This window comes from Spermophilus citellus (genome assembly GCF_964194105.1).
Source record: "Spermophilus citellus genome assembly, chromosome: 2".
Lineage (NCBI taxonomy): Eukaryota > Metazoa > Chordata > Mammalia > Rodentia > Sciuridae > Spermophilus > Spermophilus citellus.
Genome location: NC_138183.1, coordinates 71,746,872 through 71,773,289, shown reverse-complemented (window position 1 = coordinate 71,773,289; position 26,418 = coordinate 71,746,872). Strand labels below are relative to the sequence as shown.

Here is a 26,418-nt window from a genome sequence, read left to right as displayed (position 1 = left end):
GAGTTAGTCTTCAACTAACTACACCCAGTTTTTCACATAACAATTAACATTAGTTAATACACAACAGTTTAATAATTGTAATCAATCATATCTTTGCATTCCCCTCTTCCAAGTAAAGGACACCGCGTAAAGTGCTAGCATGTGAGTTCTTTCCTGTGACATCCCAGCCCTCACCAAGAGCTCTCTCATGTGACACATACCTTTTATGAGGTCAATCTATGGAGCAGCTATGCTGTGCATGATACCCCTTCTCTAAAAGGCATATATTTAAATGATCACATCATACCTGGAGATTCTCGGCAATAAAAATCTCAGCCATGCAAACTACCTTTTGCCTAGATAAGGATTCCTATTTTTAATATGAGCTCTCCTGCAATGCTTTCAGGAAACTAAGCCCTGCCCCAGATTTATCAGCTACAAATTCTGTCACTATTTGAAGCAGAAGTGAATTTCCAACTCTGTAATTATTGCTAGGACATTTCCTTCTGGAAGGAGCATGTGGTAAGTGTTGCTCCTCTAAGTGCTACACTTATACTACTACCAAGTCAGGTTCTAGAAGTTTCTAGTTCCTCATATCCACTTCCAACTGTGCTGTTAGAAGACTGGCCTCTGCTGGGAGATAATAATATAAGAAATGCCAGGGCTTTTAATTTACTCCTGTGTTATGTTCTTACTTAAAGGAAACACATAATAATGACTTAGATAATAATGCAGTTTTCAACTGAAATCAGTAAGAGAAGATGAGGGGGAAAAAAATCTAACACACATTTTTAGCACAGAGATCCTTGCAGCCTAGATACAAAATAAACTTCTCCCAGGGAGTTCTTCATTTGTGTGTACAACTATGTTTTGGGTGCTTTTATTAATCAATTGTTTTTCCCATGGAATGCAGAGGTGTGAGAATATAAAGTGTGCCCTTTTTATTGCTGTTTATAGATTTTGGTCTGTGTGATATTATTTAAGCTGATAGACTTCTATGAAATGTGGGGTTTCAGATTATCTAACACTTTAAATGGCCTATTTTGGGTTCGAGGTAACCTTGAATAATAAATGCACATGTTTCTCCACACTAACAAAAAATGGTTGATAACTGGTTAACAAATGCCACTAGTAATGTGTTTCTTTTTCATGACGCATGGATGGTGTGTTAATGCATATTACATCATGCTTTTCCCTTTTTGAAACCTCTTTGTCTTAATTACAGTCAAGAAAAAGCTTGGCTTCATTCCCAACCTATGTTGAAGGTAAGAGCTCAAAATACAGAGCACTGAATATTAAGCACATGAATCTTTCAGCATTTGGGGCATTTTGAGCACTGGAAATAAGGAAATAGTGGGAAGAAGGGACACAGACTTAACATTCTTAGTATCTTAGAGTGTAATAGCTATGAAGCTCTCAGAAACCCTCTTCCCTGGCTCCTCATGTGGATAGCAACCCCGAGGGTGGAGGTGAGCTCTGGGCTTCATCCATCTTAGTCATGATCTGAAACCCAGGTCTCCCTACTGCTAGCCCAGTGTACCTCTTGCATCCCTCAAAGATAATTCAATTTAAGGGAAGAAATTTTGGTCCCCTTCATAAGACATTACCAGTGGTTCCCATCTCTTGCTGGGACAAGTAACATTTATTGAACATCTAGTCTGGGTCAGGAACTATTCTAAGCACCTTGCATGTAATACTAGTTGAATCCACACATCAGTCTTGGGAAGTGGGTTTTATTATTATCTTCTTGTTATGGTAAAAGAGAACCAAGGATCAAGAGAGTGAGTAACTGGGCCAAGATGATGCAGTTAGCTAGCTGCAAAGCCAGGCTGTGATCCAGGGGCAGGCTGACTCTGCAGGGAGCCACCTCTGATTGTGCAGGTTAGTCAATGCAAAAGGAAACCCATTCAAGAAGCCTCCTGGGACTAGACTATAGCTCAAGCTTTGTGCCCTTTTTTTGTGACATTTGAGGTCAAGCCACCCAAATGGAGTTCCAGTTTCTCATTCACAGAGTCTGTCTCTGGCTATAGGATGGCCCTGATGCTCTAACTGTAGATGGCAGGTGGTTTTTCAGGTAAGGCAAATTGCCATCTTCTTAAAGTTGGCCAAGCCCAGCCTTTGGACCCTGTGATGGAGCTGTTAGGATGCTCTGAGTTACCAGAGTTCATAAACCTTCATGAGCCCTCAGTCCACACGCCCAGAACAAGATCCTAGTTTTGGTTTAGTAACTCCTGTTTCCTTATTAAATAATCTAAGTTATTTGCATAATTTTTGTGAATTTCTGGAATTCCATGAGAGCACCTTAGAAAGTTTCCGCTTCATCTCTCCAGGCCTAGGGATTTTCAGGCCCAACAGTAGTGAGAGGATGCATCCCATGATGTGCTCCTTGACTCACAGGGCAACTTCAGGCCTCATGGAATGGAAAACTGTGTTCTAAAATGCCACCACAAAACCTGCGATTCTTTGATGCAGGATCATTGTAGCTTTAATTTAAAAAAATATATATTTTTTTAAATATACTGGCACCAAGCCTAAAGTGAATTTATAAAAATATGGCTTTTTTTTTCCTGGGCATGATAGACAGGTACATTCAATTATAGTCAATTTCCCTGAGGGACAAATGGTATGCAATCGTATCTAAAACTTAAAATTTGTTTAGGTCTGATATTTATGTGCCTTTGTTGCTAGGCACTTATGTGATGATTCAAGTATTATTTAGATTTCTTTTAAGAATACCTGCATACTCGCTGCCATTGCAAAGGGACCCTTTTCAGTGAATAGTGCTAAATCAGAGATGGCTATGTCAAAGCCCCACAGAAAAAGGAAAGATGGGTTGAACATTATATTCTAAAAATAGATGGAAGGTTCTTAAAATTATCCCAGGTGAGATTTTTTTTTTCTCAATATCTGATTGACAAAAATGATTTAGTAACAATATAAATCCATCCTCTAGGCGCTTATCATAGAAGACTGGCAATCTTTTTTACTTTATATTGATAATAGTGTGGGTCCAAAACTGTCTGTTACCTTAGAACTGGGCTTCCCTACTCTACAGGTAAAACACACATCATAAATAACCCAACTCCTCAAAGCCATACGAGTTCCAGGGTGGGAACCAGGCAGCTGCTGAGGATGATACATATGGCCTTAATTTTGGGAGTGGTTTATAGTAGTTTTGATTAGAACCTGATGCCCCCATTTAAAATAAGACTTGATTTACTAGGCTGGTGAGTGAGAACAGAAAATTTGATCAGTGTGTGGGCCTAGACTGTGGGCATTATGGCCTCTAAGTTGGCAAGCCTAACAGCATGAGACCATGGCTTTGAGGAATGTTATCTATCTCACAGCATTTGGGGTCAGAAGCCATCATAGAAATCCAGATGTTCTGAAACATCCCATTTTTCTAATTAAATGTGTTTCCTTCACTTATGGACTAAAGGGAAGAAGGAGATATGAATAGGTGACAGGTAGTAGGTAGTGCTATAAATGGACATTACCCAAGGCAGCCTTCCATTCACCTAACCATGTATTCAGAAGACATCTAGTTGATACCAATTAGGTGACCAGCACTGAAACACAACAGAGATGAATATGACATGGTCCTTTTCCCAAAGAACTCAGTCTCGTCACTAGACTTTCTTTCAGACTTAAGTCAATACTTGAATCATTTTAGAAGGCTCTAAGAAACCGTGCCTTCTGTGTGGAAAGGAGGGGTGACATCAATGCCTTAGACCAGCTCTGCCAGCAGGGAGCTTGGGGAAGGGTGTACACGGTCTGGATGTAGCGGGCCTGCCCAGGATGGCTTCACTCACCACTGTTCTCTCCGTGTTACAGTTCCTGGACCTTGCGACCCTGAAGACTTGATCGATGGAATCATTTTTGCTGCCAATTACCTTGGCTCCACCCAGCTGCTCTCAGACAAAACCCCCTCCAAAAATGTGCGCATGATGCAGGCCCAGGAAGCAGTTAGCAGGATCAAGGTGAGGAGATCTGCAAGGTTGGAGGGGGATGGTGGGCAACTGCAGGCATCTGAGAAGTTTATAGCATCATCCCACACCTGTGTCTAGTCCAAGGTCAGAGAGTAGATTGAAATATCATAAGCAGGGCTCATCTATGACCCTGCCAACAGTTTTAAACAGAAAAGGATTTCTAATGTGCACTGGAGTCTTTTTATATATAAACACTATCAATTTAGGTTGTTCTCACTAGCCAGTCTTGAGGAAAGTACATATAATCATAGACTGAAAAGTTGATATAATGAGGAAGGACGTCATTTTGAATATTATGCCTCACATGTGAGATGTATCCCTGGATTACCGCTGACAGAGGTCCATTTGTATTAGGCTTGGTTCAAACTAGGTGGCATTGCTTTTTAACCACTTGATCCCGTTCAAGACAGACTGAACTGGTTAGCTTCAAGTAGAATGAAAACCTAACCTGGCTAGTCTGAATAAGTCAGGGCAAAGATAATCCAGTTTAAACTAGTTTGAAACAGAATCTATTTTTAAAAGACTTTAAAGGAACAAACCTATTTGGTCATTCACAACTAGTTTGAACCAGCCCAAACCAGTTTGAGCCTATGGAAATGCAGAGCTCTGTGATTCTTTCTGACATCATGGTAGAGATTCTAGGACAACAGGGACACTTAATGTGTGTTCATGCCACAGTGCAGACAGTGTCCATTCTAAAATCCAAAACCAGACATTTCCAGCAAATTGGAATAAGTTAGGACTCACCAAAATTGACTTATCCAGTGTCAGCTGGTCAAAATTGATTCCCCCCTCCAAAGGGCCATTCCCTTTTTCATTCCCTTTCTCACACATTCCCAAGGTACATCCTGAAATGACAGTATGGAATAAGAAAGAAGAACAAGTAGATGGCATCAAGAGAGTCCTTAACCTTTTGATTAAAGAAAAATATCCCTTTAGCACATTTTTGTGTAGGCTGTGCCAGGTCCTAGGAAGGAGACAGGAGGAATCAAGCCAGCAAGTACACAGGGCAAGCCAGAGGTATCTGGTCCAGGCCTCTTACCTGAGCTGATTCCAGTGGTAGTCACATGTCCAGGTTCTGCCCTGTGGTTGGTGAATATTGAACAGGTCATATTTCCATTGCTGCCTTAACTATCATGTTTTGAGCCCCCAGCTTCCCAGTTATACTGCAGTTCCCCAGGATGCTGTGTGCATGTCGTCGGGTCTCCTCTCATTGCTTCCTCATCAAACATTGCACCTGCTGCTGGGGCCATCCTATGTCACTCGCTGCTCTTATCATGGCTCTGTGCTGGGAAGAAGCACTTCTCTCCCAAGCTGCCCCTTCACTTAACTTATAGTATGTACAGTAAGCCATTGTGCAACTTCTGACATCTTCAAATGTGTACATCAGGGGATCTTTTACAGCTATCTCAAAGGTGGCTATTGTCACAACACTGATAGGACCTACCAGTTGTTCCAGGGGCCCACTCAAACATTGTCTGTGCCTCAGGAGCCCCACTGCCATAGGCCTCTTTCTGTGGTATGTGTTCTTCTCCTGAAGTTAGTCTCTTCCAGGGTGATGGACAGTGGGGAAACTCCATGAAAGCATAGTAGGAATGTCATTCAAACTAAATAAGCAAAGAGCGTCAACAGGTTATTGTTAAGCTATCATCCAAGCTTGGTGGGTTAGCTTTTACCTTCTGATTGTTACAGTGATCGGGGGAATTTCCTAGGCCAGGCTGCTCAACACCCTATAATGAACAAGATAGAGCCACACAACAAAAATTCATATCCACCAAAGTGTTCCCAATATGGAATGCAGCTAGAGGAATCTACCAAAATGAAGCAGTAGATCAGCCCCTAAAGGAAAGGGGAGTCTTTTGAGATAGAAAACTGTGTGTTGCTTTCAGGTTAGTTTCTCTTAAGTTCTATATAACAGGTTTCAAAGTTTTTTAAGATTCAGGTTTTATTCTGAGTACTTCATTTATTTGCCATCTAATAGCTTTTGGCTCCTGCAGCTGGAGTGTCTGCATCTCTCTCCTCATCTTATGACATTTACATAGGACTAGGTAGTCTGATAAGGGGCAGAAAGACACAAGGTACATCACTTGAACACAAAGCAGCTTGCATGGTACACTGTAGCAACCCTCTATCTAGACTGCATCCAGTGACCATGGTAGCCCAAATGAGGTTTTCATGTTTCCACTGTGGTACCTGATAATGTTGTTCTTCCTTCAAGGAAATCAAATATTCATAAGAAGCCAGAGATTTTACTCTGAAGCTTTCAAGGAATCTATATCCATAAGTTCCACAGTTCATTTGAACCTAACGCTCCATGGCTCTGTTGATCAGAATAGGCAAGATAGAGGCTGTTCGATTATAAATACATTTTAGACCTGTCTAGAGCAGAGTAGACATTTGAAAAACATGTGTTTATTTTTTTTCAAGCAAATTACTTTGATTAAAGGACCCCATTACAGAGTGGTAAAATTAAATGGATGCATTGACACTTAAGTGTCATTTTATAATGTGCTTCTATGCATTGGAAAAAACTGTTACCTGTCATTAAATATTTTTGGCTTTGTGTTCCTTTTACATTCATTTAAGTGCGCATCAGATCATTTGACCTCACACCCAGTCAGAAGCATTTTCCAAGTTTAAGTGGAGACGGCTGTTGATTTCAGCACCCCTGGAAAGTGGCTGTGTCAGGGAGCATGCACACATTTTGCCAGAAGCAAAGGAGGGCATTGATCCCCAATAGGCCAGGCTCAAGGAGAACTTGCACTATGATGCTCTCTAAGGGAGATGTCATCACACTGGTTCCTTAAGAGCACCAGACCTTTCAGGAATGAGTTATTTGAGACCACTTCAGTAGAAGAAATGCAGAGCCTAGCAAGACTGCAGATTTCACAGTACCCACCCAGGAAGGAAAAATAAAAGCTCTAGGGATTTATTCTGCAATTCATTTAGAAGCCTTGTCCTTAACCTCAGGCTGGTGAGTCATCTTCAGATGGGGTGCTTTTCTCTACACCACAGTGAAGCAGCTTTCCTTCCCCACTCCTCCTCCTGCAGACCCTGTATTTCCTCTGCCTCCATGAATTGTTTCATGTTGCTGGAGGGATGCAAGTGCAGCCTGGTATTTGTGCTGCTTTCTTTGAGCAGACTTGGACCCTGAAGCTAAAGTTTTCATTTTCCATTTCTGTTCTATTTGTCCTGGTGTCTGACACTCACATAGCACCAACTATATGCTAGGATAGAATGTCACTCATTGGATTTACACTTGGAATTCGGAGAGTTACTATTTTCTTAAAAAAAAAAATTAGATTTGACAAATGGAGAGAGAATTTGGAGTTGTGCTTTGGCCAGTCATTTTCCACTTCATGAAAAAAGAAAACAAAGGAATTTGACTCAAAGAGCAAACTGTATTTCTGAGAAGTCCTGTAATAGGCACTTTGGAAGTCAAAATTAACCAACACACAGTCCTTGACCTTGAAAATTTGCAGTCTAATAAAAGGAGCCAGAAAGACCATGTAGATAAGAAGACTACAAGGCAAACTGTAGAAACCTAAAGGCAACTCTGTCTACCAAAATATAAGAAATGAATCATGTCTGAATACGGTAACGGAATTAGAAGATACCTAATGGTTTGGGGAGGGTTTCCTAAACCATTTTTGGTTAGCCCTTCCCTAATATTTCCTTTCTGCCCTTGTTGTTCATCCATTTTTTTAAGAAGAAATACTATTCTTCCAGGACCTTCACTCCTCCCCCACAAACCTTAGAACAGTGGTTTCTCACAGTGTGATTCCAGGACCCACAGCATCCACATCTCTACAAACTTGTGGAGCAGGTTTTTTGACATGGAGGGAATAGAGGGCACCACTCAGGAGACCAGAGAGCTTGCACTCTGAGACCACAGACATGGCCAGCTATGGGTAGACTCATGCCAAGACTGAAGGAAGGTACCTAACAGTTCCTACTGCCCTTCTTCTCGCTTTGCACACAGGCTTCTGACAGGGCAGAGTGGGAACTGAGAGTCCACTGTTGCCCTGCACACAGGGGCATGCTGAAGAGCCCTTGAGCAACTCAGTTGGTTCTGACTATTGCCCCGTCCCAGGTGTGTATGGCCAAAGGGGGCTCCAAGAAGAACTTTACCCTGCTCTGGCCATGTCCCACACCCAAGGTGGGCATTAGCGCTAAAGGAGTCTGCAGGGGGAGAAAAACCCCAGCTGCTCCCCTGCCTGTGGGTATACAAGGATCAGAGGTACTAAGGTCCCTCTCCAGGCAGGCACTTCTACATAATAGCAGAAAGGAAAACCATACTTCTTGCTGCCACCCACCCACATGGTTCCTCTGCACCTTGTTTGACCACACAATGCCGACAGGACTGGGTGTGAGCACCACAGAAGGGAACACTGCAGCTGCTGCCACCACCTCTCCCTTGTAGTGTCTGGCCCTCACCACTGTTCAGGCTTCAGGCTCACTGTGAGTGCCAAAGGCCTTTGATAGGAGCAGAGCCAAGGTCAACATCTCCAGACAGGGGCCCCCACTCCCACCGTATGAGTAGTCACACACTGTGCGCCTCACACAGTCTGCCGTTTATATCACCTGTCTGAACTATTGGAGTGTCCCCGCTCTCTCATGGCCCAGAGATGCGGGATCTCTCTGACTGTGATATGGTGTGCACATTGTGCTCAAACTCATTGACCACAGCCAAAGAAGTTGTAGAGACTATGCAGTGTTGCCCAGCTAGGATCAAAGCCAACACTACATGATAAACTGACACCCCAAAATATCTTCTTCATGAGAAAGATGCTTACTGTGAAGGCCATCCCATAAAAGTGGTAGTGAAATCTGATCCACCAGATGCAGGCCTCTAATGAAGGAACACAAGAAATATGAAAAAAAACAAGGTACTATGACACCTCCAACAGATTCCAAAGAAGTCAAAATGGAGGAAATGCCTGATAATCAAATGATTACAGAAAAGCTCAGGGAGATCCAAGAGAAGACAAACGAAATGAGGAAGGTAGTGCAGGATTTGAATACCGAATTTAGCAAAGAGACAGATTTTGAAGAAGAACCAAACAAGTCTTAGGTAAGGAAGAGCACAAGAAGTCAACTTAGAAGCTCAAAATACTAGATTAAGCAGAAGAAAGAGTATCTGAATTTGAAGACAGGTCCTTTGAAATGTCCCAAACAAAATTTTTTTAAAAAAAGGAAATAAGAATGAAGATAACATTCAAGGTCTTTGGAAGATCATTGAACCTCCAGATCTAAGGTGAGGAGATAAAGGTTACTTGTCAATAAGTTAATAACAGAAAACTTCTCTAATCTTAGGAAAGACATGGATATTCAAATGAAGGACGATTATAGAACCCCAAGTTGATATGATCTGAAAAGATCTTCACAGCGTATTATAGTGAAACTGTCAAAAGTATAAGACAAAGAATTTAAAAATCTGTAAGAGAGATGTGTCAAGTCACTTTTAATAGCTACCCCATTAGACTAACAGAAACCCTATAGGCCAGGAGGGAATAGAATGATATATTCCATATCCTTAAACAGAACAACCAAGGTTACTATACACAGCAAGGATATCCTTCAGAAATTAAAAGTAAATAAAGACCTTCCAAGATAAGCAAACACTGAGGGAATTCATGACTACCAGATCAGCCTTATAAAAGATGTCTCCCGTGCTTTTGGACTGGAAAAATATTGCTAAAATGCCCACACAATCCAAAGCAATCTACAGGACTCAGTGCAATCCCCCTCAAAATGCTAATGAAATTCTTTCCAGAACTTGAAAAAATGAGCCTGAAATTCATATGGAAGCTCAAAAGACCCTGAATATCCAAAACAATCCTGGAGGCATCACATTACCTGACATGAATGTACACTGCAGAGCCACCGTCACCCAAGCAGTGTGGTATTGGCATAAAAACAGCACATCATCAATGGAACAGGATCAGGATCCCAGAAATAAAACCTCACATCTACAGCCAAATGGTTCTTTACTAAGGAACCAGAAATATACACTGGAGAAAGAACAGCCTCTTCCATAAATAATGCTGGGGAAATTGAATATTTACATGCAGAAGGCTAAACCTTGACCCACATCTCTCACTCTTTGCAAAAACTGACTCAGAATGTATTAAAGAACTTGATGTAAGACCCAAACCTCCAAAACTACTAAAAGAAAACAGGAGAAACATTTCAAAACATTGATATAGGCAGTGAATTTCTGGATAGGACCCCAAAAGTTCAGCAACAATTGACAAATGAGATTACATTGAACTAAAAAGCCTCCGCACAGCAAAGGAAACAACGGAGGGAAGAGACGACATACAGGATGTGAGACTATATTTCCCAGCTATTCATCTGACAAATCTGATTAATATCCACAATATATAAAGAACTCAAAATAGCAATAAGAAAGAGAAGTAATCCAGTTTTTAAAATGGGCAGCCAGGCACCGTGGTGTGCACTTTTAGTCCCAGCTGCTCAGGAGACTGAGGTAGGAGGATGGCCTGAGCCCAGGAGTAAGAGACCAGCCTGGGAAATATAGTAACAAATTCATTCATTCTCATTCATTCACCCACCCCACACACACACACACAGCAGATGATCTAAATAGATACTTCTCAAAAGAAGAAATACAAGCAGTCAACAAATACATGAAAAAAATGCTCAATATCACAGTATCATTCATCATCAGAGAAATGCAGATCAAAACTGGAATGGGATACCATCTCATCCCAGTTAAAAGGGCTGTTATCAAAAAACAAAATGCTGGCAAGGAAATGGGGGTAAAAGGAACACTTACACATTGTTGGTGGGAATGTAAATTAGTAAAATTAGTATAGCCATTATGGAGAATAGTATGGATGGTCCTCAAAAAGCTAAAATTGGATCTACCATATGATCCAGCAATTCCACTCCAAGGTATGTATTCAAAGGAAGTGAATTCAGCATACCAAAGAAATACCTACACACTCACATTTATTGTGGTATAATTCATATTAGCCAAGATATGAAATCAGCCTTGGTGCCATCAACACGTGAATTAATAAAGAAAATATGGTGTGTGTGTGTATGTGTGTATGCGCACACACACACATACAAAATGGAGTATTATTCAGCCATAAAGAAGAATGAAATCTTGTCATTACAGCAAAATGGGTACATTCAGAGGACATTATGTTAAGTGAAATAAGCCAGACACAGAAAGACATATACTACATGGTCTCTCTCATATGTGAAAGCTTAAAAAAAAAAGTCACCTGAAAGTAGAATAGTGATTACTAGAGACTGGGAAGGGGAGGATGGAAGAAAAGGGGTTGGTTGTGATCAGTGCATGCTGTTTGCATGTATGAAAATACCATGCTGAACATCTTTTCCAAAATGGTTCTGCCCCAAGATTGTGTTCGCTTTGCTTCACCAGCAGTTCCCATAATTACTTGGACACAGAGTACATCATCACTGTGTCTGTCACCTGCTAATGTTTTCTTACTCATGCTCTCTGCAAGATGTTTTGGAGAAACTTCTGGAGAGAACTTTGCCCTACATCCTGTCTCTCAGGTGGCCCAGGGTGGATTCACACCTCTCCCAACACAGTAAGGACATCTGGTACTGTCGGGAGAGTACCGAGCTTGAAACCTGTGCAGCCAGCTCACCTGTCCTTTCTCTCCTCACTCTCTGCATTCCACCCTCATTCCACCTCATTCCCTCCTCTTCAGCAGGAAGACAGGGTGGCCTGCTGAGCCCCACTGAGCCAGAGAGACAGGTGCATGTCCAGTGGGGTGTCTCTATCTCCATTCTTGCTGTATCTGTGAAGCTCATGGAACCAGCTCACAAGTGGTGTTGACATATTTTGTGGCATGTGTGCTTTTTCTAAGGAACGTTCATTATTCTTATATCTGTCTTTACCAGCCTGTCCCAGAAATCAGATTTTTTCTCATTCTTTTATGATTTCCTTTAAATGTCAAAGCTTATGATTTCATTGTAGAATTAAGTTTTCTATCATTGTAGCTTTGTCTGAGTCATGTTGTCTCCCATGTTGCTTGAGGAGGACTGTGATCAATGAAGAGGATACTGACACTTACATCAGGCCCTTCGTATACATTATCTGGTGGAGGGGGGTGGGGAATCCTGACAGGTTGGTATTATTAGCTCCATGATACAGGCAAGCCAAGAAGTTCTCAGAAGAGAAGCTTGCCCAGGCTGCACAACCAGTGGTGTAGAGTGTAATGTGAGACTGCCTGGCTTGAAATCTGTTCTGCCACTTCACAGAACAGTTATGTGATGTTGGACCAATTAATTAGCCTCTCTGTGCCTCATTTTCCTCTTCTGAAAAGTGTGGATATGTAGCACCTGCCTCATAGGATGGTTGCAAGCTTTTACACGTGAAATGCTTAGAAGGCTCCTGGCACTTCTAAGTACTTAGTAGATGTTGGCTAGAAAAAGAAAAGAGAACAGCAGGGAGCACCCGATGTGGCTAACCTTAAGTGCAGAACAGCCTCAGTGCACATTGTACATGGAGTAAGTGGATGGCTCCACGGTCTGTTTTATGTGCCAACGCCCAGGCTCATAAACCACAAAACATGAGGATTAAAATGGATGTGGACAGTGTTGGTTTAATAATGCATGCTGGCTTAATATTTCTCCTGAACCTCTTTCTGATACTGTAATTTCTCATCCTGGCTCTGACTCCATTTTTTTATTATAATTTGTTGCAGGACACTTAGAATAATCAATGACTTATCATATCCAAGTGCATAAAATATTCTTAACTTCATAAAAATTATTTCTTTAGACTTTTCATGAAACTCAGGTTTTGATCTTCTTATCACCCATTTCAGGAAAGAAACAATTTGGGTTTTCCATGGGTGGTGATCTATTTTCCTTTGAAAGAGTTCTTTCAAGGCATGGTTCTCTGGAGATAGAAAATTTTGACCAACTGTTCTTGGATCTCTGGTATCAAAAGCAGTAGAAATTCCTGTATCATTGCCATCTCACTCCAGGAATGGTGGCAGAGTATAAATGTTTGGATCCCACAGCTGTCATTTATCATGCAGATTACAACTGAGGCAGTTCAGAACATCCCAGGCAGGACTCTCACATTTTACATTGGAATATGTGTGACATGGAGTAGCATCAGCTTAGGGCAGTTTTCAGATACAGAAATAGTACCACCATAATGGCCAGCAGTTAGGGTAATGTGTGGCTGCTGCCTTCAGAGTTTTCCAGAGCAGACAGCTCACTCTGAGCTTATAACGCTAGGAAGAGCTGTGGGGTGGCTGAGTGGGAGTGGGATTTTCCTAGTTTCCTGAGTGCACCAGAGAGGAGCTGTTTGGTGTTTGGATGGCTGACTCATCCAGTTTCTCTAAAATGAGTTAGTACAGGCAACACACTTTAGACATTAGTGGAACAGCAATACTACTGAGCAGAAGAGCTTTTCCACCAGGTGAGTACCAAGGAGTCCGAGAGCTCAGCTTTTCCTCCACCCCACCCCATCACCAAACCAGCATCCACAGTTTGGCCATTGACTCACCATTATTTGTACAAGATCTGTATATATATACATATATGTATCTATATCTATATATATATCAAGCCTTGCCAAGAGCCAGGAGCCAAGAAATTGCACTCTGACATAGGTTAATTATAATCATCTGCAGACACAAAGTACTTAGTGCACTGTTGAAAGAGTTTGCAAATATTCATTCTGTCCTCAAAAAAAAAAATCTCATGAAGTAGATACTGTTTTATCCCCATTTCACAGAAGAAACTGAGGCACAGTGACATTGAGTGGCTAGCTCAAAGTCGCAGAACTAGTAGGTGGCAGAGCCAGGATTTGGTTTTAAACAGTTCAGCCCCAGTTTTATCCACCATGTTTCTTTCAACTATGGGCAAAAGGAGAAATATTATATCCATTTTTAGCTAGTCATGAGTTAATATTATAAATTGAAAGGGGAAGTATTTAGAAATAAAGAGGGAAAAAGTAAAAGGATCTATTCAATAAGAAACTATACCACCCTAAATATACATACACCTTATAATTACAAAACAGGTAATGCAAACATTGACAGAGCAAAAGATGCATAGGTAAACCATAGTAACAGCTGGAGATTTCAACACACCTTTCTCAGTAAAGGGGTAGAATAAAATTACACACACACACACACACACACACACACACACACACACACAAAGCAAGTACATACAAGATTTAAAACATCATCTTAACCAACAACTGTAAAATACCATATTTTGAAGTCCATGTGACACATTAACCAAAATCAATCATGTGCCGGGTCAAATTTCAAAAGACTGAAATTTTATACAGTATGTTCTCTGATCCAGTAAAATTAATTTAGAAATACAAAAATAATAACTAAACCCCAAATGTATTGAAATTAGTAACACAATTTTAAGTAATTCAAGGTTCAAAGAAATCACAGTTGAAATTACAAAATGTTTTAATGGGACAGTACTTAAACTGCAATATACCAAAATTTGTGGGAGACAGCCAAAGCAGTACATACAGGGAGAGTCATAGCTTTATATGTAAGAAAAGGAAAAAGTCTGAGAAACCATATAACTTTATATCTCAAGAAACTGGGGGGGGGGGGGGGAATTAGCAAATTAAACCCAAAGAAATAAATATCTAGGATCAAATCCAAGAAACAGAAAAATAGGCATGCAATAAAGAAAATCAAGAGAACTAAAATGGGTTCTTTGAAAATATCCATTGCATTTAGGCACAGGCAGCACCTCAACAAATTTCTTTCATCCTACTGCCTCCACCATCTACTAAGTTCTGAATTAGGAAACCAATTTTCTTTAAAGGGGGATTTTTTTTTAAAGCTAGTCCTCCCCCCACAGAAGTGCTTCATATCACTAATCAGTATTAGTTTTGTCACCTCCCTTTTTGACTTTGAGTCTCTGCAAATTCTAACTATTCTCCTGTCTCTGTTTGTTCCATGCTAAGCAGATGGCCCAGAAATTAGCCAAAAGCAGGAAGAAGGTGCAGTACAAACAACTCCATCGCCTTGGTGTTATGCCTGTTCTTTTCATTTGTTTATGTTTTGCCTTTTTATTATTTCGTGTTTTTATTTTCTGCATCCAGCAAGTTTTTGTTCAGATTTCTTTTCAAACCGCCCCATAAGCCAGCATTTCTCAAAACTCAGTTGCCTACAGTGGCTGTTTTTTTGTTGCTCATTAGTCATTTCACTTCAGAGGAAGGACAGGGAACAGATTGGAGACACTAAATGAATCCTATACTAGTGTGGAAGTTCCAACCATTCAGGAGCAGGGATGTGGCAGGGACTTGGGCCTGTGCAATTACAGTTATGTTTGATTGGGGAATTTGTCAGATTGCTGGATGCAAAAAAGAAAACTCGCTAATAACCACACGTGTGCAGAGTTCAACCTTAAATGAACCAGACTGCGCTTTTTTGATTAAGGAGCTTCTAGGTGCTTATGAACTACTCCTGGGACATTGAGGCCTTGGGGCTCTTTCTTACTGGGGTGGCTTCAGGAGTGGGCAGCTGATTCTGTGTTGGCTGGGTGGTATATGAATATGAAGACCCTCTTACCAGAACTGCATCCAAATGGCTTCATTTGTACCTGCTCTAAACATTGTACCCCCTTCAGCTCAAGCAGGGATAAACTCTAACTGACTTCTCCAAGGTCATTGGGTATGAGTTAGTTGCTCTTATCCTGTCCTTATCCTTCAGTCTCCAAAACCCTTGCAGAATGGGCCACTTGCCATCATTGCTCAGAGCCAAATCTACTGCAAAGGGGATTCAACATTTTCCCCCAGAACCTAAAGATGCTAACACTCGTCCATGTGTCCATCCTCTGTGTGGTACCTTCAGCTTTGGCAATTAAACCCCAGAGTCTGCGTTGCTGTTCTGGTGACTGTGTCTTGGTGCCTCTGTGTGTGAGCTAACCTTGCCCCTTTCATCTGGATCAGAACACCATGGTAAAACTTGGTCTTGGTGCATTTTTCTTTTCAGGCTCCTGAAGGCGAATCTCAGCCAATGACAGAGGTGGACCTCTTCATTTCTACCCAGAGAATTAAAGTACTGAACGCCGACACACAGGTACCAGCTGGCTCCCACCTTTCCTGGGGTGAAGCCTAGTGGCATTGCAAGGCAGAGGCTTTGCCTGTGCCTACGGTGTGGCTGTCCCCATCTGCTGAGCTCCATGCACCCTGCTAGTGCCTCTTGCTGGGTGGGGCTGTCATTGTCTTAAAGCTCAAAGAAAAAATTAAAATATGGACGTTGTTTATCATTCTCCTGAGTTCTCTGCAGAGATTTCATTAATAGGGACAGATAAGCCTTTTGAGAAGTTTGGTTTAAAAATCACGCATGAAAAACTATGTCATTGAGATTTTGTCATTCTTTTTCATTTCACCAGAGAGTCTAGTGTTTATAAAATATTTAAAATTTCTTATTTCTTTTCACTGTCAGAAAGCATTTCTTGCCCTAGGTTGGTCAAGGGAAATGCCCTCAGGCCTGAGGGAGTATCTGTACATCTGCCAAAAGGTCTTTGCTATGAGCCCTGAAGCCCACCCCCATGGCAGACCTTCTCATAGGTCTTTAGACTTATGGGCTCTCCCCTCTTGCCTCCAGGAGACAATGATGGACCACCCTCTGAGGACCATTTCCTACATCGCAGACATTGGAAACATTGTTGTGCTGATGGCCCGCCGGAGGATGCCCCGCTCCAACTCCCAAGAGAATGTCGAGGCCTCCCACCCATCACAGGATGGGAAAAGACAGTACAAGATGATCTGCCATGTCTTTGAGTCTGAAGATGTAAGGGTGGCTTCCCTTGAGCTTCCTCTGGGTGACCTGACAACAATTGGGTGGCCAGATTCTCTCGATTTCTCAGAACTGAATCAGTCTAATTCATCATACATTAAACAGATATTTATTAAGCACCTGCCATGCATCAGGCACTGTACTAGAGCTAGGGATATGGGGCTGAATAAAATACACAACAAGTGACTCACGTGGGTTGAAAGGCACAGAAAATAATAGATAAATATTCTTGGTATAAAATTATAGCAGGGCCAGGCATGATGACACACACCTGTGATCCCAGTGCTCAGAAAGCTGAGCAGAAGGATCACAAGTTTGAGGCCAGCCCTAGCAACTTAGTGAGGCTTAGCAACTCAAAATTAGCACCTCAAAAACAGGAAAGGCTGGGAAGTAGCTCAGGGTTAAGGAGCACAGGGATTGGGCTGTTTTAAGTAGGGTGATCAGTAAAGTCCTCTCTTAAGAGGGTGACATTTGAGCAAAGACCTGAATAAAGTGAAAATGAGGAAAGATCAAGGGCCAAGTCCCTGAGGCATGGGCCTGCTGGGTTTGATTGAGAAGGGAAAGGAGCCATATGGCTGGAGAGCTTGAAAGAAGAAAAGGGGGAACAGTTCCATCAGACTTCAGCTGCAGGGGTACAAACAGGTCTCACATGATCTTTAAGGAACTTGGAGAGGGCAACTCTGTGTTGTTGACAGCTCTGCCCTTAGCTATAGGAAAGTTCACATCCCTGCTCCTCCCCCTCCACCTCCAGCCAAAGGTAGGAGACCCCCCACCCACCCAGCCCCAGTCCCTAGGATCCCAGCTCCTTCTCCTCCCAGAACTGGTGGTCTCTAATCCTCATATCTCCAGGTGATAAGATCAACAGAGAGTTTACAAAAGAGGTCATTCTTTCATTTGACCTTCTTCCAGGTTGGCCCTAGAACAGCTGGTAAGGCTGCCAGGCTTTAAAGGGCAATGGCACCTGGGCTTCCCCCAGGCGCCCACCCTCCATGGGCCTTCACAGGCCTGGGAAGCTGCCCTCCAGGACAGGGTCACAGACCCATGATGATCTTGAACCACACAGCCCAAACCCGGAGGGCCACGTCACGGCCCTGGACTGTGTTCATTTTTTCCCTGTGCCACAGAGGGAAAGTTCTGTTTCTTGAATGGAGAAGAGAGCCCCAAGCTACCCAAGAGCACCATTTTTCTCCGCCAAGTGTTCACCTCACTGCAGTAATTTGCCTTCCTCCAAGAACTCAGGAGCCCTGGCAATCCTCCTTTTCTTCAGGAATCCAGAGCTGTGAAGGCTGTAACACAGCGGGGGGAAACAGTGACACTTATGGTCCCCATCCTCAACTGGTCTGGTTCTCTAGAAAGCAGCCCCAGACAGGCTGGGAGGCAGGGAGCTTGCAAGGCCTTTTCCTACCACTCTTCAAAGCTGAGGCCAGGCATGCAAACTGGGACAAACTGGGTTTCAGGAGATTGTCAGAAAGTTTGTGAGTGACACTTTAAGATCTTAAGTCCCCTGTGTTCTGCAGGGGAGTGGAAAAGTGGAGAGAGCTCTGCTCACCAGGTTTGAAGATCTCAAGGACACCCAGCTGCCATCTGGCCTGGAGCTCAGAAGGAGGGGTTTCTTGTCCTTGAGATTTCTTGAGGGTTCATCCAGAAAAAATGGAAAGAACAGAGGAGCAGGAGCTAGGATAGGAGTAGACCAGAGACTCTCTCACCTTTGCTTCCACTATAGCATGGACGAGCACATTGTCTGCAGCACCAGCAGGGCTGGGTTGGAATCCTGATTCCAAATACAAATTGAGCACTGCTGAGCCTCAGATTCCTTTTCTGTAGAATGGCAGTGCCTCCATCTCTGGGCCACTCTGTGACTCAGAGGTGGTGTATTTTCAGGCTGATGCCTGGCATATGGCAAGAGGTCCATAAATGCCAGTTGTTAGTTACATCCATTAATGAAGATCAGCAAGTCCACAGGTCGTATTCCTGGGTTATATTGTTTCAATTCATCTACACACACCTCTTGATGCTAAAGCAATTCCTCACCCCCTTCCAGGCTTACATCAGGTCCTTGGTGAGTTTTGGCATGTGAAGTCACCAGATTCTCTAACTTAGAAAAATTAAGCATCTCTTTTCCTCTGGCAAACCATAGAAAGTTATCAAAGTCCAGAGCAGGAGGAAAAATAATAGAAGCCAAGTCCCCCTCCCATGAGCTGTATGACCTTTGTGTCCCTAGTCCTCAGTCTCCTCACCTAGAAAATGCAGGGTTGGACTGGATCAGAGCTCTTGACTATTGTATCCAACACAACCTTTTAAAATTTTTCAAAAATAATCAATATTTGGCCATATATAGTAGAAAGGAGAAATAAAAGGTGAGCAAACTAAGGTAAAAATCATAGCACAGTATGTAAATGTGCTTATACCTTCTTGATTTATGAGTAAGAGAACATAGTATTCAGTGTCATGTTGTAAACACTTTCTACTTGACATTTTGAATTGAAGGCTAAATAACACTATGCATATATAAATACACAGGCAGAATCACCATGTACCACAGTGAGGGTACAGGCCAATAGGGATGTGATATATTGGCAGCTCAGATCCCACAAACACTAGTGATGTGCATAATTTTCCAAAGTCATGAAGCTACTCCTGCTAAAGTCTTGGATAAAACAACCATCTTCCTTCCACTTAAGCAGTACTATTTTTGAAACATTCAGTGTAACTACACCATGAAAGTCTTTGTGCATATAAGTCAGAGTTCTTATGTCCTGAGTCCTGGACACAGATGATTAGAAACAGGTGTTACACATACATGAATGTCCTGTGTGATATTTGAAAACTGTACAGGATATAAAACAACCTGTTATTGCATGGAACTGTCCCTTGCATGGCAAGATATTCAGCATCTCTGACTCCTGTCCACTGTCCTCCCTTAAGACCATTGTCATAATCAGAAATGTCCCCAACATTTTGAAGACAGCCCCTGATAGGCACTGGTGATCCTTTGTAGAACTTCTGGCCTACCTGATGTCTAGGACCCCTTAAATTCAGGAGGACGATAATCCGGGGGGGACAGTGTATCAGACACCCACCCACAGCACTGCCCATTGACCACCATCTTCCCCTCTGGCTGCTACTCTAGGCCCAGCTGATCGCACAGTCCATAGGGCAGGCATTCAGTGTGGCATACCAGGAATTCCTCAGGGCCAACGGGATTAACCCCGAAGACCTCAGCCAGAAGGAGTACAGTGACCTGCTCAACACCCAGGACATGTACAACGACGACCTGATCCACTTCTCCAAGTCAGAAAACTGCAAAGATGTAGGTACTTTCCTGAGACTGTTCCCCAGGCTGGGCCAGCTGGGTGGGGACCCCAGGGAGAGTGGGGCAGCCCTGCTGTGTAAACGAAGGCAGCAGAATGTGGGTTTGGCAGGACATTGTGAAGGGCTCACAATCTCTCTAGCTCCACCCCAACGGGCCTCGTTACTAAATGCTATTGTGGACAGGTATCGCAGTATATCCTGTGTTCCTAGGAATCCAAAGCCAAGTGTTAGTGGATTCTAGAGGCAGATAGCTTTATAAGGGTAGAGTCCAGGACCTGAGAGTCTGGATAAGGGCACCAACAAAGTTCAGTTATGGTGCTCCTTCAAGCACTGGTCAAAGCCCACTGCATTTGGCAGAACAGAACAGACTGCAGGTTCAGCTGACAGATGCTGTGCACCCCACTGCTTCAGACTAAGCGCCCCAGGAGTAACTGGAGGCAGACAGAATCATCTGAGCTGGTCTGGAGGTTATTTGGAACACGTAGAAGCAAACAGAACTGAAGTAACAGGAAAATGGAAGGTCAGAAAGCTGCAGATGCGTCTAGGGAATCAGAAAGGCTTGGCTTGAACAGAAGGTGGACCCAGAAAGAGAGGGTCAGACCAAAATAAGGTCCAGGTCAGACTGAAGGGCTTGCAAGTCTAGCTGAAGCTTTCAGACTTTATCCCATAAATGTCAAGCAGCTTTAATGAGAAAGTGCTCTTCTAATCCATTAATGTATGAGGGATCTCAGGTAAGGCTCCCTGGAAGCAGAGTCTCAGGTGAGGATTCTTGTTCCGCAAGTTTATTGCAAACCTCCACTCAGAAGAGTGGAAGGTGGGAGCAGGATGTGGGGCACTAGGAAGAGTGTGGTCTCACTGGCATAAGTTTCTTTGTAATCTGAGGGAAGCTCTGAGACACAGAATACAGGACAGACTTATCCCACCTTAGAGCAAATGACCTCTATTGCTCATTGGCCAAGGTTGAGCAAGAGATATAAAAGTTTGTTAATGCTTCTGTAGCAAAGTCCCACAGACTGGATGCCTTCCGCAAAAGACGTGTGTCCTCTTCTCAGGTCTGGAGGCTGAAAGGGCAAGATTGAGGTGTTGATAGGGTTGGTTCCTTCTGTAGGCCTCAGGAAGGATCTGTCCCAGGCCTCTTTCCTTGGCTTATAAATGACCATCTCTTCCTTGTGCCTTCACCACATCTTCCCCATACAGTCTGTGTCCAAATTTCCTCTGAAGAGGACACCAGTCATACTGAATTAGAGCCCATCCAAATCACCACACTTTAACCCCATTCCCTCTGTAGAGACCCTGCCTCCATTTTGATGCCCTGGGGATTCTGGAGATTAGACGGCCACATAGGAATTTGGGCAGTGGGAAACAGGTCACCCCATAATGGGGATGGAATGTCTCCCATCTGGCCAAGGGCAGTTCCCAGGGAAAGGGCCAACTGTGAGCGTCAGCAGTAGTGGGGAGGGTGCCAGCTTAGAGAAGACCTCTCCAGACCCTAATAAACACACCCACACTTTGCAGGCTGCTTTCAAGAAGCACTTCACTTTTTCTCAGCATCTCTGGAAATCTCCCCATCCTGCAGGTGTGCAACTCTAACTCCTGCCTGCTCTGCCTGCCACGGAGATCAGGAGAACATTATACCTTCCCAGGACATGCTCTGCTGTGTGCACTCCTGAGCTTGCAGCTATGACGACTCCCACATCAGTTTTTCCTTTTTCTTTAACTTTCTCTTTGCAGAGAAGTTTTTCTGAATATTTATTTTTAACTCAGGAATCTTAAATGTTGGAGAAAACTTATGACATTTTGCGGAATGGGATAACCTGTGCTTAGAATTCAAAAGCCATTTCTAGAAGCCATAATAGGCCACCAAAGCTCCTACTGACCAACTTTCCTCCCCTGCCAGTAGAGACCACATTGAAAAAATGTTGGACAAGCCAAGTGTGTCGGTGCACGTCTATAACCCCGGCAACTCAGGAGGCTGAGGCAGGAGGATTCCAAATTAGCCTAGACAATTTAACAAGACCCTGTATCAAAATAAAATAAAAAGGGCTAGGGATGTAGTCAGTGGTACAGCACCCCTGGGTTAAATACCCAGTATCAGGAGGAAAAAAAAAAAAATCTAGTGCCCTGTGGTTGTGTGCCGAGATCAGATTACTAATGTGAAACAAGTATGAATTACAAAAAACGGCACTGGCCTGTATGAAATTGTTTCTTAAGGACTGTGGATGTGATGAGATGCAGAGAAGACAGGAGCTCACCTGGGCTGAGGTCATGAGGGAAAACCTGTCTTTAGGCAAGAAGTGGAGTGGCTTTCACTTCTACCACTATCTCCCATGGTTAATGATTCAGGATTTCTCTGTGTTTTTCTCCTGTCAGGTTTTCATAGAGAAGCAGAAAGGAGAAATCCTAGGAGTTGTGATTGTGGAGTCTGGCTGGGGATCCATCCTACCAACCGTGATCATAGCCAACATGATGCATGGAGGCCCCGCAGAGAAGTCGGGGAAGCTGAACATTGGGGACCAGATTATGTCCATTAATGGCACCAGCCTGGTGGGCCTGCCTCTGTCCACCTGCCAGAGCATTATCAAGGTACCCAGACCTGGGAAAAATCTATTTCTGTTATCAACCCAAAATGACATGAAGTGTAACTGCTGTCTAATCATTAACATTTACAAATGTATTCTAAGTGTCAGGCACCAAGGAAGGCACACATACAAAAAAGGCTTGTGCTCAGGGCTGGGGCTAGGGCTCAGCAGTAGTGCACTTGCCAGGCCTGTGCGAGGCACTAGGAGGCACTAGGTTTGATTCTCTGCACTACATATGAATAAACATAAAAGGTCTATCAATAACTAAAAACAAAATTATATATATATATATATATATATATGTGTGTGTGTGTGTATATATATGTATATATGTGTGTGTATATATGTGTGTATATATATGTGTGTGTATATATATGTATATATATATGTGTGTATATATATGTATATATAAAATATGCTTGTTCTCAGACATCTCATTATTTAGTATTTATAAGCTCCTCCTATTTACAAGTCATTTTTAGATCAGGGATAGTATATTTGGCTCACTAACAGCCACTGCAGGCATCACTAATCAATCACAACCCTCTCTCAGTATGTCTAGACTCAGCCTCAGCAGCCTCAGCTCAATAATCCAGACAGTCCCTTAGGGTGAAGTCAGATGAACTTGAGATGATTTACCATCTCTGTTAAGAATTATGGGAATGATAAACCAGGCATGGTGGCACACACCTACAGTCCCAGAGCCACTTGGGATGCTGAGGTGGGAGGATCTTAAGTTCAAGACTAGCCTGTGTAATTTAGCGATACACTGTCTCATAATAAAAAATAAATAAATAAAAATAAAACAGAAAGGGCTAGAGATTAAGCTCAGTGGTAGATCACCCCCAGGTTCAACCCCCATTGCCACAGAAAGAAAAAAGAAGACCCTAGAAATGCTTCAAACCTGAAGCCACTGACACAGGCAAGTGTCTTTCCCAGAGCCTAATGGCTAATTGCCGTAAGGAGGAAACTGTTATAGTCCACGAAGTCCTCTTCTTACATGAACATAATGACTTCTCATTCAACCTGAACTGATACTGTTACATAAAGCTAAGAAGAGCTACTTAAGTGAAAATTAAATGTGAATACTTAAGAAGAAAATCTAATTTCTTTTCCTTAACAATGAAGCATCCATGTGTAGTCTTCAACACTGATACTTGCTGATCGCATGGCCAGCATGACAGAAGTATTCCTCCTATGAACCCCAAACAGTTCTGTACCATTAGCTAGAACATAGCTCTAAGGGATGAATTAGTGCAGTCATACAATCGTCCTTCTGAGCATAAAAACAGAACACAAAAGCCAACATCCTCATCTAAGAGGGTGGGGGTAGGAGTAGAGGGTGCAATTGAGTGTTTACCACCAGGGTCAGTGCTTTTGTTTTGTTTTGTTTTGTTTTTTTGATTGTAGAGGGGCACAATACCTTTATATGTTTATTTTATTTATTTATTTATTTTAAATATTTCTTTTTTAGTTGTAGTTGGGCACAATACCTTTATTTTATTTATTTATTTTTATGTGGTGCTGAGGATTGAACCCAGTGCCTCACATGTGCTAGGCGAGCACTCTACCACTGAGCCACAACCCCTGCCCCATATTTATTTATTTTGATGTGGTGCTGATGATCAAACTCAGTATCTCATGCGTGCTAGGTGAATGCTTTACAGCTGAGCCACAACGCAGCCCCAGTGCTACTTTTAATGAATAAATTCTGTGTCTTCTTTAATGTATTACCATGTGTCCTTTAATCATAGGGGCAAATTCTGAAAAATGCATCATTGGGCAATTTTGTCATTTTGCAAACATCATAGAATACCTACACAAACCCAGGTCAGTCACTAGATGTAACCTTTTTTTTAACCTTTATTTTATTTATTTATTTTTTAATTTTTTGTAATTATGGATGGACAGAGTGCCTTTATTTTATTTATTTTTACTTGATACTGAGGATCAAACCCAATGCCTCACACATGCTAGGTAAGCATTCTGCCGCTGACCTACAGCCCCAACCTCTAGATCTGGCCTCTTGATGCAAACAAGAGCTGTGGTAATCACCAACTCTGAGGCCTCTATTGGCATCACATGCCACACACCTTGTTTTACAATAAACCTTGTTTTTTTTTAAAGTAAGTATACTCCAGTGACAAAAGTATAACATAGTAAATGCATGAACCAGTACTGCAGTCATTGATCAGGCATTATTACTGTACATAAGTGTGTGCTGTACTTGTATATGACTGGCCCTGACGTAGGTGTGTTTACACCAGCATCTACAAACACATCAGGAATGAGTTATGCTACAACCTTAGGACAGACACCATATCATTAGGCAACAGGAATTTTTCATCTTTATAATCTTTTGGGGCTATTGTGATATACGCAGTCTGTGATTGACTAAAACATCATTATGTGGCACATGACTGGACATTAAAGATTAAGATAAGAGACTCTTCTCTGAACATGAATATTCAGACATGTTTCATTGGGCCTCTGGTAGGTGCTGAGCTGAGCAATGAAGATTCTAGATGACAATATGTATGTGGAGGATAATTTCAGTGATCTTAGCAACATAGAGGTAAAAGACTTGTCAGCACTTAGAGGAGGGAAAATTTTATACAATATTTAAATTCACTTTGAGGGAGCAGAACCTAAGTTGTTAGCAAAAGAGGACCGTGGTCCTTGGAAGTCCCTGTTTCCAAAGTGGGCTAGCATCGAGTCAGGGGGTGGGGCATGAGTCTGGCCTGTGAGAACTGATCTGGTGTTACCATGGTAACATGGAAAAGCAGCAGGTGGCCAGGGTTAGGAAGGCAGCATCAATCCACATTGATATCTCCCTCTTCTCCATGAATAAGTTACTTATTAAACACCTTGTTTTCATGTACAAGAATCACAAGGGACTATGAGACCCAAAGACACCACAGACAAAATCTCCACCTGGGGACTTGGTCTAGCAGGGAGAAATGACAGGACTGAAGGCCCCAGTGATCAAGTGTTGTGTGCTGTTGTTGTAAAGAGTGCACATGGATCAGTGCACTGAACTCTCACAACACCCTTCTGTGGGGCAGGTACGTTTGTTTAACCCATTGGACAAGTTAGGAAACTGAGGCACAGAAAGGTGACCACATGGTCATTATGGAACATGGCCACTTAGCCACTGGATAGCCTCTTTCCAGTAGTTTGTTCAAGTGCTAGATCCAAGACCCTCAGCCAAGGATGATGTTGCACGCCCCAGAAGGCCTGGAGACGGTCTCATTGTCACAAGGGGGAGGAAGGTGCTACAGGCATCTAGTTGGTAGAGACTAGAGATGCTGCCAAACACTGAAATTCTCAGGACAATCCTTCAGGGGGCTGGGTTGTGGCTCAGTGGTAGAGTGCTTGCCTAGCATGTGTGTGGCACTGGGTTCGATCCCTGGCACCACGTAAAAACAAACAAATAAAATAAAGGTGTTGTGTCCATCTACAACTAAAAAAATATTTTAAAAAATGAAGAAAAAAAAGAATAACCTTGTGTCTGGAAAGGTTTAAGGAGGGGCAAGAAGAAAGGGATGTTCTAGACTACATATGTCCCATGAAGTGCATTTGTTGAAGCCCTAATCCCCATGTGATGGCCTTAGGAGGTGTGCCCTTTCGGAAGTAACTAGGTCATAAGGGTAGAACCCTTGAGAAAGGGATCTTTGAAAGGGGATCATTTTCCTTATGAAAAGGGCCCCAGAGAGCTCTTTGGCTTTCTTTATCCAGTTGAGGATGAAG

General features: G+C 42.6%; 1 protein-coding gene across 4 annotated transcripts in view; it reads left to right on the top strand.

The window, feature by feature from the left end:
- The window catches only part of APBA1 (amyloid beta precursor protein binding family A member 1), a 197,332-nt gene that overhangs the window by 162,906 nt on the left and 8,008 nt on the right, over nucleotides 1–26,418 (top strand). For 2 of the 4 annotated variants that reach the window (XM_081280156.1, XM_081280157.1), the window contains exons 4-10: nucleotides 1,205–1,244; nucleotides 3,814–3,959; nucleotides 14,941–14,973; nucleotides 15,968–16,054; nucleotides 16,586–16,771; nucleotides 19,908–20,087; nucleotides 22,460–22,672. In XM_081280156.1, the coding sequence (XP_081136282.1) occupies nucleotides 1,205–1,244; nucleotides 3,814–3,959; nucleotides 14,941–14,973; nucleotides 15,968–16,054; nucleotides 16,586–16,771; nucleotides 19,908–20,087; nucleotides 22,460–22,672 (885 nt within the window). The remainder of the gene's footprint in view (nucleotides 1–1,204; nucleotides 1,245–3,813; nucleotides 3,960–14,940; nucleotides 14,974–15,967; nucleotides 16,055–16,585; nucleotides 16,772–19,907; nucleotides 20,088–22,459; nucleotides 22,673–26,418) is intronic. The other 2 variants (XM_081280158.1, XM_081280159.1) reach the window with 2 other exon arrangements.